Raw genomic sequence first — 14,005 nt, 5'->3', positions numbered from 1 at the left:
AATCATGAAAAATATGCAAAATGTTACAAAACAAATCATGGAAAATATGCAAAATGCTACAAAGTAATCATGGAAAAATATGCAAACTGCTACAAAATAATCATTGATACACTTGCAAAATATGCAAAATTCTACAAAATAATCATTGATACACTTGCAAATTTTGCAAAATATGCAAAATTCTCATTGAAATTTAGCTAGACATCTATGGACTTTTCAACCAAATCCCTTCAACATTTTCTCTTTTATTACTAACACGTGCATCATCGGAATCATGAGGGTCACATGTAGGGATCTGAGAACAGAATGGGGGAGGGTTCCAGGAGTTGTCTTCTGGAGCATCTTCATTGTACACATCATGGTAGTCTCTAGCTGCCGATGATAGCACAACAGACCAGTTTTTATCACTTGGATCCTCTACATAAAAAACTTGGTTGACTTGGTCCACTGAGACATATTTGTCCTTTTTGTGACCAGGCCGATTGAAGTTCACAAGCGTGAAACCAAGCTCATCAGACTTGACACCTCTGTCATTTGAAGCCCATGTACATAAAAACAAAGGGGCCTTGAATGCGTGGTAGTCTAACTCCCATATTTCTTTGATAACCCCATAAAATGTTAGTTCGCTCTCTATAGGATTTACATCCTTAGCACTAGACACTTGGACTGTCCTAGCAACCAACGACACCCCACTATTCTGAACTACCCTTGCATTATCTCGGTCTTTTGTGTGGTAACGGACCCCGTCAACAACATAACTTTCATAAGTCAACACTGAATATGAAGGTTTTCCAGCCAACCATCGTATTGTTTCAGAAACGTCTCCAGAATTTTCCCTCATTTCTGTACTGACCTACAAGTTTTATTGCATATAAGCTCATTGAAATTAAAGGCATGACTTGCAGAAAATACAAATAAAAAGGAGAAGATTGCAAACAAACTTTTTGTTCAAACCAATCGGCAAATTGTCGATTGTGCTCTCCCAATAGCCACTGCACACTCTTCTTCTTCCCTTGATATATGCCTTCCAAATATTGTTTATGCAACCTGATTTAAGTAGTTAGGTTAATTAGTTAGGTTAGCTAAGACTCTACCACATGAAATAGAACTATAATATGTGTACATGTAAAAAATTGACCAACCTAGCATATGGTTCCACTTCAGTATTATTGAGGAGGACTGCAAGATGCGCCTCACTTCTTTCTTTTTCTGGAACTGACTTCATTGTTGCACCACCTACTGGACCAGAAACTTTTTCATCATTCTGAAGCCCTGCTGTCCTGCTACTCCCGCTAAAGAACTCGGTGCAAAATTCTATAGATTCTTCTTTCAGATAACCTTCAGCTATACAACCTTCCGGATAGAATCGGTTTCTTACATAACCCTTCAATATTTTATTGAAACGTTCAAATGGATACATCCATCTGTAAAAAACTGGTCCACATAATCTCAATTCTCTTACTAAGTGGACTGTCAGATGTATCATAACATCGAAAAATGATGGCGGGAAAATTTTCTCCAACTCACACAAGGTCAAAATAACATCTGATTGTAGTTTATTCAACTTTGACACATCGACAACTTTGTTGCACAAACTGTTGAAGAAAAAACACAATCTTATTATAGAGACCCTAACATTTTTCGGAAGCACTGATCGAATAGAAACCGGTAGTAGCTGCTGGAGGAGAATATGGCAGTCATGCGACTTAAGGCCATACAATTTCTGATCAATCATTGATACACAGTTTCTGATATTTGAAGCGTGCCCGTATGGAAGTTTCATGTTGTACAATGAGGACAGCATTGTTTTTTTTTCTTTCTTGGACAGGGTAAAAGGGGCAGGAGGTAAGTATGTCTTTTTTTCACCTATTTCAGGAGCTAAATCAGGCCTTAGTCCCATCTCAACCAAATCAAGACGCGATGCAAGGCTGTCTTTCGTCTTGAATTTCAAATTGAGAAGTGTCCCAATTATATTATCACACACGTTCTTCTCGACGTGCATGACATCTAAACAATGTCGAACATGGTGATACTTCCAATACTCTAACTCAAAAAAAATTGATTGTTTTTTCCATGCAGATTCGACCTTTTTCGACTTCCCCCCCTTTCCAAAACTAAATTTAAGAAGTTGTTGCTGCGCCAAAACTTCTTCTCCGGTAAGTGGTTCAGGCGCAATACCTAATTCCTGTTCTCCATTGAAAGCTGTCCTAAGCCTCCTATAGGGATGATATTTATCTAAGTAACGACGGTGGCCTTGGTAGGACATTTTCCTACTATGGTTTAAATACTTAGCTACAGTCTGATCACCACAAATAGGACAAGCTTTATAACCCTTATTAATGCATCCCGACAAGTTGGCATACCCCGGGAAGTCATTTACTGTCCACATCAGAACTGCCTTTAGAGTGAAAAAAGAATCAGTATGCGCATCGTACACGTTTGGTTCACCTTCCTCCCACAATTTTTTTAAATCATCAATTAGCGGCTCGAGATATACGTCAATATTATTCCCTGGTTCATGCGGGCCAGAAATTAATGTTGTTAACATCATAAACTTCCTCTTCATGCATAACCATGGAGGAAGATTATATGTTACTAACATAACTGGCCAGCAAGTATACCGGTTGTTTAATCCGTTATTGTGCGGATTTATACCATCAGCCGCTAATCCCAAACGTAAGTGTCTTGGCTCACTACCAAAATCAGGCCACCTATAATCTATATTCCTCCATGAAGGAGAATCAGAGGGGTGGCGCATCTTCCCATCATTAGACCGATTCACTGAATGCCAATCCATTAATTTGGCAGTAGAAGTAGATTTAAACATTCGTTTAAACCTGGGGATTATAGGAAAATACCACATAACCTTAGCCGGCACATTTACCCTAATTTTACCATCTTTCCCAATTTTCCAGCGAGACAAATGGCAATTTGGACACTCAGAAGAAGACTCAAGGAGTGGACCCCTATACAATACGCAATCATTTGGACAAGCGTGGAATTTTACATACTCAAGTCCTAAATCAGTCAAGGTTTTCTTGGCCTCGTACATATTAGATGGAAGCACATTGTCTTTCGGAAGAAATGACCCAACAGACTCAAGAAGATCAGTAAAAGCCTTATCACTAACCCCAAACCTAACCTTCCAATTATGTAATTTCAAGACTGTTTCTAGTTTAGTGCACTCACTTCCCTCAAACAGAGGTTGTTCTGCATCTGCAACAAACCTCTTGAAGTCTTCAGACTCATCATTATTGTAATCGTCCTTACTATAGGCTGCGTCGCATACGTTGTAGGTTTCTGTTGGTGGTGTGGGCTTTGGAGGAGGGCAACTACTACCAACAGCTAACTTAGTACTGTTACAAACCTCTTCACCATGCCAAATCCATTCAAAATATCCTAAACTAAAACCCGAATCATACAGATGACCTCTGATTATATCTACCGGAAATTTTTTGAAGTTAACGCAGCGTGCACAAGGACAACGAATTTTTTTTGGGTTTTTTGCATTATCCTCGGCAAATATCAAGAAATTTTCAACACCTATTTCATACTGTAAGGAATCCCTATCAGCTTTTATCCACGACTTATCCATTTTAAAGCACCTGGTATGTCAATAATAAATTTAGTATTACCATAGTCATTAGTTATTTATCTATATCATGGCCTATAAGAGTTTTATAGGTTAATTATCTTCGATATGTCTTAAAACTATTCAAAATCAGGGCATTTCATACACGACTAAAGAAACTAATATTTCATGTTTAATCAATATAAATTTAATTACTCAGATCAGACCACATACATGCATACAAATAAGATGAAATTCAAATTAAATGTATAATCATAAGCATACAAAGATGCATAATGGATATCTATTCTCTATCACAATTATAGGCTTATGTAATATGAAATTCAAACCATGCGTATGCACAATCAGAAGCATACAAAATGCATAATCAGATGCATGATTCGCATATATAGGCATACTTAAATATAACTTAAATCATCTAAAATATTTGGAAAATTTAAACTATATGAAACATGCATACAAATAATGATCATAGTTTGAGCATAAAATGAACAAGTCAGAGGTAAGAAAGGGAACGTGGGATTACCTCTGAATTAATTAGTCCAAGCTTGTTCCAACCTCTGAATTAGTATAGTCTTGCTGCCTCGGGTCAACACTGTAAACATAAAAAGAAAAATCATCAAATCTTGCTAACAAGATTAAATATACAGTCAAACATATAATATATCATCAACCAGCTAATAAACCCAAAGCAGGGCAATTAAACAATACAATAGCATAGAATTATGTTGCTCTTAAGACATTTGTATAGATAATTGACAACTATATTGTCTCTCTAATAAAATATCTCTATATATATTAGCAAAGAAGATTGAATATAATACAGAGAATTAAAATACTAAAGTACTGGAACAGACAGAGCATCATCCTGCATGCTAATGAACGGTTTAATAACACATCAGCCCATAAACCTAATCTTATCATCACCCAACTTCATTCTAATTAAAATTATATCCACAATATTGACTAGAGTCCAGCAGATATACAAGGAGATGCACATATATAAACTAAATTTGATTGTGTGGTGGGAGTATATAAATTTGGATGAATATACCAACGTGTATGCAGTGTAAAACATCAAATGGAAACAACTAAACACATTATTTCAAATCAACACACAAGGAGACTAAAAATTTCAACACACAAACCCCAATTAAAATTTCAACACACAAACCCCAAATTTAAATTAATACCTGAAAATTTAATTCCTGAAGAAAGGTCCTGCAAAATATACAAAGGCAGAGAAGTTAATAGGGTTTCGATTTGAAAAAACCCCAAATTTACAAAATTTGGGTTTCGATTTGAACAAAACCCCAAATATACAAATTAGGGTTTCGATTTAAACAAGATATGTGTGAGAGAAGACGTACCCACTTCGATTCAAGCTTACCAAGCTGAGTAGAGAGTAGAGAACACCGGAGATAGGTGATGAGTGGTGGTGAGCGGAGCGGCAGTGATGAGTGAGCAGTACTGTTGAGCGGAGCGGTGGTGAGCGGTGGTGAGCGGGCTGAGTGGGTGGTGAGCTAGCGGTGGTGAGTGGGTGGGCTGAGTGAGAGAGATGGTCGAGAGATCAGAGAGAGATGGTCGAGAGAGAGAGGTCGAGTGAGAGAGAGAGAGAGTCGAGTGAGAGAGTTTGTAAGAAATGTTATTTTAGTTATTAGTTTAGTTTTTGATTTTAATTTTATGTTAAATATGTCTGAAGAGAAGGAGGGAAGCCTAAAATGTTCTAAGGCGGGGGAACATTTGGTTTTAAGGCGGGGTTTTTTTGACTAAGGAGGGGAGAGAGGGATGGCCGTGTGTTTTGAAATTTTTTAATGATATTTTAGACATCGGTTTAAATTTCATTGATGTCTTAAATTGCTAAAGACATCGCCTCTAGAAGGGGTGATGTTAAAAACATTTTTAACATCGGCGGCAAATCTGACCGATGTCTGACCTATGATGTCTATTAACAGTTTTCTTGTAGTGTACTCCATATACTATACATTAAAATATTTCCGGCAAAAAAAAAAATACATTCAAATATTTCTTTCTTATTAAAATCTATAGAAGAATAAATTTGTTCGCAGACAATGCTATTTTGTTTCATTTGGACTATGAAGAACAATGAATGTAAAGCTTAGGAGCTAAGGTTTGTGGGGGATGAAAGCCAAGAAGGAAAAAGAGCAAGTTAATTTAGTTTAGATCTCTGTCCTTCTTTTTATTGGCTTTTTTCAAGAATATTATGCGATCTGTTTTTTAAGATTTTTATCTTAAACTTCCTTTTAGAGACCTTTTTAATTTAAGCATTAACTTTGCTAGGAACTTCTGATATTCAAAATTCTCACAATTTCTACAGTTTTATTGATAGATGCGGTATATGATGACACCAAGTGGAAAGTGTATTACCTAAATTTTTATATTTTCAAAACAAATAAATAAAATTACTTTTTTAACATTTATAGTATTTTTTAATTAATATCAATTAAAATTAATAATTTTGTGATTTCATTATTTTGTAAAGATTTTATTCCACGTAAATTTGCTTCTTTTTTTTTTCAATCTAACTAATAGAAAGCATGTATTGCTCTCAAAAAAAACAGAAAGCATGTAGGTTACACTTTATACAGGGGAAGCCGGAAACAAAAGAATGAATAAAAAAAATGATAGTAGCACACCAGCACTGTAGCAGAAATTCGAGCTATTAACCAAAAATCCAACTAATTTGTAATTTTTTTGCCAATAAATTTTTAAACTTTTTTTTTCATTAACAACCCCATTAAACTTTACTCAATCTTTGAAAAAAAATTAACTAAAGTTAATTATAACTGATGTGGACTAACCATGATCATCACAAATCTTACGTGGCAATATAATTACAATTAATCAAAAAATAGTACAAAATAAATAAATTTTTTACTCAAGCCTCATATGACAAGAGAACCACCAAAACATCATCACCTAGCGTAGCATTTTGGTGTCCAGATATTATATTCGCACCACGACCTCCTGTTCCTCTGTGCAATAAAGCTTCACATACATCTCATTTTTTATTTGGTCAGGCCCTAAGGAGGCTGGTTGGGTAGCCAAAGTATTTGAGAATGAATCTTCTTACTCTATTATGTTTGGTCCTGATAAATGTCGAGTTACAAACAAGGTCCATTTTGTTTTGAAGCGTAAAAACCCCAAGACCGAGGAGTTTGTTGAGCATCATGTTAAGTTCCCACCATATGTGTCGTCTGATAAATTAACCCAGTGTGCTGCAATTTTGAAGCCTAGCAATGAATTAAGAATCTTAGTTGATGGGGAAGAGAAGAAAAAGGTCAATTTCTTGTCTGCATAAGATTTTTATCCAGCGCGCTAATCCCAACAAAGATAACTCTTGAGTCAGATGACAAAAAACCTACAGACTAGGACGAGAAGTGGCTAAAGGCGAAAAAGGGTCGTCATAAGTTGCTTCTCTTTTCTATATACATGGCCAACGGTCAATATTATGAGAGATGAAAGTAGTGTATAGCCTTCAGATTGCGAATATGAAAATTCAGTTACATAAGTGTTACACTAGGTAAAGTTTGGACACTAATGCTCGAGCCACCTAAGAGATCGCAAATCAAATCTTGCACCTCAGAATCAAATAAGTTACTTGAGTATAAACAATAAACATGAGATGAAATAGCGAGAAAAGATAAATTGTTAATTATTAAAAGATTATATCTTTGGGTTTATAAAATTAATTAAAATATTATAAATTATTAAAATTATTACTGTTAATGAATAGACATAACATAGCAGACACGTGTAATGAATATGCGTTATGTGGCACACACGTGTATAAAAAGATACAAATTATGGAGAGATACTTGACAAGTCAAATTAGAATATTTAATCATGGTTTGTTTTGTATTTTTTTATATGATTTTGATAATGTTTGTTGGAGTTGTTGGTGAAAAAAAAATTAAAGGTTTTTTTGGCAAAAAAATGTCAAGTTAGTTAGATTTTTTGATTAATAAATCTAAAAAAAATGATAGTAGCACACTAGCACTGGTCAGTAGCAGACAGCGGTTTAAACTGATTCTATAGATATTGACTGCTCCGTACTAAATGAATTTTCACCTTTCTGAATTTGGATATGAATTTTATTTTTAAATTTGAAAAATTTTAGATTTGAATATATGTTTCTTATATATTAATCGAATTGATAATATGAATTATATGTATAATATTTTATATATCATAACATATATTATTTTTCTTAAAAATAATATTACTATTATTTCAAATTTTAGATTCGATCCTTATTTCAGGTTTCAGATATCATATAAAAAGAATTGTTTCGAGTATATCCAAATTCAGTCCAAAAATTTCAACTTAAGTTCAAATACTAATTTTTGTTGTTTAAAAAAAACACTAATTTTTGAATATTTTTTGTGCTCAGATCGATAGAGTTAAAAAAACAAATCTTTGTCACAAAAAAAAAAAAAAAAAATCTGGCTTGGATTCTCTGGATGGTCCAAGTGAGAGAGATGAAAGCTGGAGCAACGTAATTCTCGCGGGCGGGCGGTTGCAGCCCTGTTTGATTATTGTATTGTCCAAGAGTTAGTGGGCTTTCGTCTTCCAAATAAAATCATATATTTTTTTTCCCCCTCCGGAATAATGATTTCATTAATGATGTAAATCATTTAACAGAACATGATGAAAATCAGAATGGACAGCTGTATCTCGCTAAATAGTGAGGTACTCTATTCGCTGAACGTTTAACAAATTTAAAACAAACGTTTTCATGACGTAAACTCGCAAGCATGTCTCGACAATCTTCGACCACTCTCCTCAGATATGATAAGCAAGAAAGAGAGCTTCGGATGGTCTGAACTAGCTGCAAGCAATCAGATTCAATGATTGTGTTGGTGCAACCATTTTATTTTACCCAACTTAACACTTCTCTGATGCTGTATGCCTCTGCCAATTCTGGGTTGGGCTGACCTCGCATACATTTTGATCTGGCTTCAAATAACTGCCCTTCATGGTCTCTTACTAGAAATGCATGGCTGTAACAACTTGTTTCTGCAAAAATGGCTGCGTCGACATTTATCTTAATATTGCTAATCAGGGGTGTGTGCCAGTGTTCATCACCGTCGTCTTGGCTCATGTAAGCCATAAACCGGTCAAAAGTCTTGTCTTGAACACTCTTCCATTGATTAAGAACAGAGTATGCAGATTCAACCACTTCTGTGATCTCCAGGCTGTGTTGGTTCCATACAAGTTCATTTCGATTTTTCCAGATCATCCAACAGACCAAAGCAGTAATATATATGTTATCAGTTTCTTGATGATCAAATACTAACTGAAGCCACTCTTGAAAGGAGCTAAACTCACCAATAATAGGCTAATTGTGGACTCTTTCCAAGCAAGTGACAGCATAAGAGCACGATACCAGAATATGAAAAATTGTTTCTGGAAGCTCATTACAAGGGGTTGGTTCAGCTGGTTAAAGAGAGGACATGTATCCTCTTGGTCACAGGTTCGACTCCCGAAGGGAGCAGAATTTGTGATTATGCCTCCTGGATCAGAGCTTGTCGCGCTTAGGTGCGGTTTATCTTGGTTCACGTAGTTTGCAGGCTATTGCGTGAGCTCGTGGATTTACCCAGTGCGCACCCGAAGGGTAGCGGCTGCGGGTTCCTACGTTAAAAAAAAAAAAAAGTACCCAGTGCGCACCCGAAGGGTAGCGGCTGCGGGTTCCTACGTTAAAAAAAAAAAAGTAGGGCAAAGATTTATTACCTGAACTCTTTTTGATCGAAGTAAATCCTTCGTTGGTAAGCAATTTGTGGAGGCACGCCATAAAAAGTTCTTGACTTTGGGTGGGATTTTTGGATTCCAAAGTTTTCTCCAAAAACCTGAGTTTGGCTGTGTTTGTTGAGTGCTCTTTAAATCCTGTAGCAAAGTACGCTCTTAACTGAGTAACACCCTAACTTCTCCTGTCTCCAATACCAAGAGTCCTGCACTCTAGTATCCAACGGGATCGACAGAATTAAATTGGCATCCCTGTTGTCGAATACATCTAAAATCAAGTTGATGTCCCAGTTGCCGCTATCGTCCATTAAAGAGGAAACCATTTGCCCCTGTAAGGTGAGACTATTTGTTTGAACGTAGGCTTCGTGTTGCATAGGTAACCACGGGTCCTCTAGGATATTTATTGTGGTTCCATTGCCAATCCTGCACCCCATGCCTTGTTTTAGCAATGACTGAGACTCAATAACACTCCTCCAAACATAACTCGGATTGTGGCCAAGTTTTGCATTAAGAAACGACCCCTGAGAATAATAGCGAGTCTTGAAAACACGGCTAACTAATTTTTCTGGGTAGTGCAGCAATCTCTAACCCTGTTTACCTAAGAGAGCAAAATTAAAATCGTGGATGCTCCTGAACCCCATTCCGCCAAGAGATTTCTTCTTGCACATGTTAGTCCAGCTAAACCAGCGGATCCCTCTTTCCTTTTTTGAGTCCATTCTCCACCAAAATTTACACATCAGTTTCTCTAGATCTTGACAAAGGTTCAGAGGTAACAGAAAGACTCCTATTGCATAGTTCGGCAACGTTTGTGCTACGGTCTTTAACGACACCTCTTTACCATCTTTCGAAAGAATTTTGTTACCCCAATCTTGTAATCTATTCTGAAGTTTCTCCTTAAGATAACCAAAAATCGAGGATTTGTTTCTACCAATTATATTAGGTAGTCCCAAATAAAGACTGTGATCATTGGCTTCATGAAAGTTCAACCGTTGACAGAGCTCAGTTTTCAACAAACTTGATGTGTTTTTGCTAAAGAATACCGATGATTTATCCACATTTATTTGCTGGCCTGATGCTGCTTCGAAGATTTTTAAAATTTGAAGCACATGATCTGCACTCTCCATAGTTGTTTTACATAGTTGCTTTACAGAAAATGTAAGAGTCATCCGCAAAGAACATATGAGAGATGGACGGTGCAGAACGAGCCACTTTAACTCCCTTGATCTTATTTCTTATTTCAAAATCGTTTAACAATGTTGACAGGCCTTCAATGCATATTAGGAAAAGATACGACGACAAGGGGCCTCCTTGCCAGAGACCCCTTTCTGGTACAATGGACCCAAACTGCTTTCCGTCATGCGAATTTTAAAGCCATAGGCTTTGGACATGTCCAATTTCAAAGCCATCCAGCTATCTTTGCATGTATTCTTTCGCTTCATAAAATGCATAATCTCAAAAGCTATCATTATATTATCAATGATCAAACGTCTAGGAATAAAAGCACTTTGAGAGTCTGAGATAATATAATCAATAACTTTTTTCATTCTATTAGAAAGAACATTGGAGATAATTTTGTACACAACATTGCAAAGCGAGATAGGACGAAGATCAGTCATGAACACGGGATTTTTCTTTTTGGGAATAAGAGCAATATTCATATTTTTTAGCTGAGGATCAATCGTACCAGATATGAAGAAATGTCGAACAATACCAACAATATCGGCCTTGACTATATTCCAGCATTTCTGGTAGAATCCCGGGCTCATTCCATCATGTCCCGGGGATTTGTCCGGGTGCATGTGGAAGAGTGCAGCTTTAATCTCTTTCTCCTCAACTTCTGCCAAAAGCATATTATTTTGATCTTCTGTGATCTTACTCGATAAGCAGGCTGTAATGCTTTCCCAATTCTACTGTGATCTTACTCGTTTGTTGCCGTAAACAAACGAGTGAAATAGCCTGTTATGGTCTCTTCTAGTCCAGAACCCCATTCTACTGTATGCCCAGTTTCGTCCTATAAAGAAGTAACTTGATTTGCTTTCCTCCTACACTTCGTAGCTGCGTGAAAGTATTTACTGTTTTGATCGCCCTCTCTCAGTCATAACTGTTTACTCCTTTGTCTCCAAAATACTTCCTGTTAGCATATGTTTCGATACTTATCATTAAAATTATATATTAAAAAAACTCAAAGGTGCAAACAAAGGAAGTGAATCCCGGGAAAAAGTTGAAGATTTTCGGTACTTATCATTTACTGGTGCATATTGTACAAATAAATATTATAATAAAAAATCTCACTTTAAAGGTGCTGAGTTGGATAAACGCATTATAATAATTAAAATTATCCTCAATCCTCCCATACATAAGCTTGTGGGAGTTGGTCTCCATTGCCACTATTATTTGACAACAAAAAATTTTATTATCATTTTTTGAAAAAAAAATTTCATAATTTCGTATTGTGTTTATAAAAACGTAATTTGAAGAACACAACTTCAAACGGCGTTTTTCTAAAAAATCAAAACGCAATTTCAAATCATATCAAGAGAATGATATTGAGATCCTTTTAATTTAAAATACTCCCTCTGTTTTTTTTTATATGACGCTTTGACTTTTGGCACACACTTTTAAGTGCTTTGACCGGTTAGTTAAAAATATTATTTTTTGAATTTTCTTTTTTTGAATAAAAATTTTGATTATATATTATTATTCAGAAAAAGAAAATTTAAAAAATAATATTTTTAACTACCCGGTCAAAGTATTTGAAAGTGTGTGCCAAAAGTCAAAGCGTCATATAAAAAAAACAGAGGGAGTAATGATTTTTGAAACATTTTGTCCAGTTTGCACAACTAAATCTTGCACAGTTAAATCCAACTAAAACCGTTTGTTCAATTCTGGTTTGGGACGGTTCGTTCTGGAACCGTCTCCACTTATTTGCTCACACTCCGGTCTCCACCGGCAAACACACACACACACACTTTCTCTATATATACACTGCACTGGCAGAAACACTTACATTCTGCAAAAAATAAAATTCTGTTATAGTGACCAAAAAAGATGTCAGGTTTGAGCATGTCTCTGGACGATATCATCACGATGAATAAGCACAAGCAGCAGCAGCAGCAGCGACTATCCTCTCCACCTCCTCATTCCGGAGCTGCACCTTCTCGTCGATTCTTCAATCGCACAGTTCACCGATCGTTTCCGTATCCTCGTTCACATGTAATCATTTGATGTTATATATATTACACATACATTTTGTAATTTCATCTTCCTACTTTTGTTTAATTGTTTGATATCTCTCTATCTCTCTCCCGTGTGTTAAATGAAAGGTTGAAGCACCAGAGACGAAATGGAAGCACGATAAGTTTGCACGATATGCTGCTGCTCACGTCTCGTATCCTCATTTACAGGTAACGAGCTTAATTTACCTCTTTATATGCACATAATTTTGTAATTTATCTTACTTTACATCTCTCTCTCTCTGTGTGTGTGTGTGTGATATAAAAGGTTGAAGCACCAGAGATGGAGTGGAAGCACGATATGTTTGCACAATATGCTCCTGCTCATATTTCGTATCCTCCTATGCTTAATCGTCTCTACTACGTGGAAACTGCTACCAAAATTCTGGTTTCCAACTTGAATTATGCTGTTTCCGAAAATGATATTAAGGCATGTTTGGATCCTTATTATTATTACTCTCCAATTATTTATCACTCTTCATCTTGTAGGTTTTTGTTAACATTTCTATTCGGCACTTAGTTGTTAATGCTTATTTTTTGTTGCTAGATTGTGCATTGATGTGCAAATTGATGTTGTCTCCTTATTATTGATCTCAAATTAATTGTTACTCTTTGTTTTTTAGGTTGATGTAAACAATTCTATTCAACTCTTAATTGCTAATGCTTATTTGTTTAGTTGCTAGATTGTGTATTGTATTAAATTGATGTTGTGAATGTGTTACTATATGTTACAATTTTTGCTTGGATATTAGTTTTTGATGTTGACATATGATTTTCACATATTTATTAAGCTCTTAATTGGTTCTACTTTTAGAGTAATTTGTAGCTGGATTGTGTATTTATATAAAAATTTGATGTTATATACATTGAAGTGTGTAACTATATGTTGGCACTGTGGCATCAATATTGGCGATTTGCCAGTGTACAAACTACAAAGTGCGAAGTTATAGATTTGTGCTAGGAGCAAATTTATCACTATTTACTTATTTAGTTTATTTCTGCTGTTTCTGTTTGTTTCACAAACTTAAAATACTTGTTGAATATGGAATATATATTGCTTTGTCGCTAATGTAAAATGTAGTCAGTATCTGTTAGTTTTCTGGTATTAACCAGAGTGAGTCACTTTCTGCAAGTTAATGCATATTTTTCTTTATGTTGTTCTTAACATGTTTATTCAACTTTTAGTTACAGAAATTATTAGGTCATGAGTACTAGCTATTCCACACTCATTGTGCATCTTTATGCGAATTTGTTGTTGCCATTCTCTGTTGCAACTGTAGGTAATATGTGTTTTTTGTTGTGGTTTATAAAATGCAAGGGTTTAGTGTTGGTACAATTGATATTGACAACAAGCATGTGTAATTTTTAAAGCTGTGTATTGCCGTATTGGTTTCGACAACATATAGATCTTATT

General features: G+C 35.6%; 2 protein-coding genes across 2 annotated transcripts; one reads left to right on the top strand and one right to left on the bottom strand.

Annotated features, from left to right (window-relative positions):
- Positions 1–205: 205 nt before the first annotated feature.
- Positions 206–3,595, bottom strand: LOC135152297 (uncharacterized). The gene is made up of 3 exons (XM_064092178.1): positions 1,143–3,595; positions 942–1,047; positions 206–853 (listed from the first exon to the last, which is right to left on the bottom strand). Exons 1-3 carry the CDS (start codon positions 3,593–3,595, stop codon positions 206–208), a joined length of 3,207 nt encoding a protein of 1,068 aa, XP_063948248.1.
- An 8,663-nt stretch (positions 3,596–12,258) lies between these two features.
- Positions 12,259–13,274, top strand: LOC108217274 (THO complex subunit 4A). The gene is made up of 4 exons (XM_064092177.1): positions 12,259–12,571; positions 12,682–12,762; positions 12,860–13,021; positions 13,215–13,274. The coding sequence occupies exons 1-4, from the start codon at positions 12,407–12,409 to the stop codon at positions 13,272–13,274; spliced, it is 468 nt and encodes a 155-aa protein (XP_063948247.1). The 5' UTR covers positions 12,259–12,406.
- Positions 13,275–14,005: the final 731 nt, after the last annotated feature.

Source organism: Daucus carota, chromosome 4 (genome assembly GCF_001625215.2).
Source record: "Daucus carota subsp. sativus chromosome 4, DH1 v3.0, whole genome shotgun sequence".
Classification (NCBI taxonomy): Eukaryota; Viridiplantae; Streptophyta; class Magnoliopsida; order Apiales; family Apiaceae; genus Daucus; species Daucus carota.
Note: the sequence above shows the minus strand (reverse complement) of the source record. Positions and strands in the feature narration are given on the sequence as shown.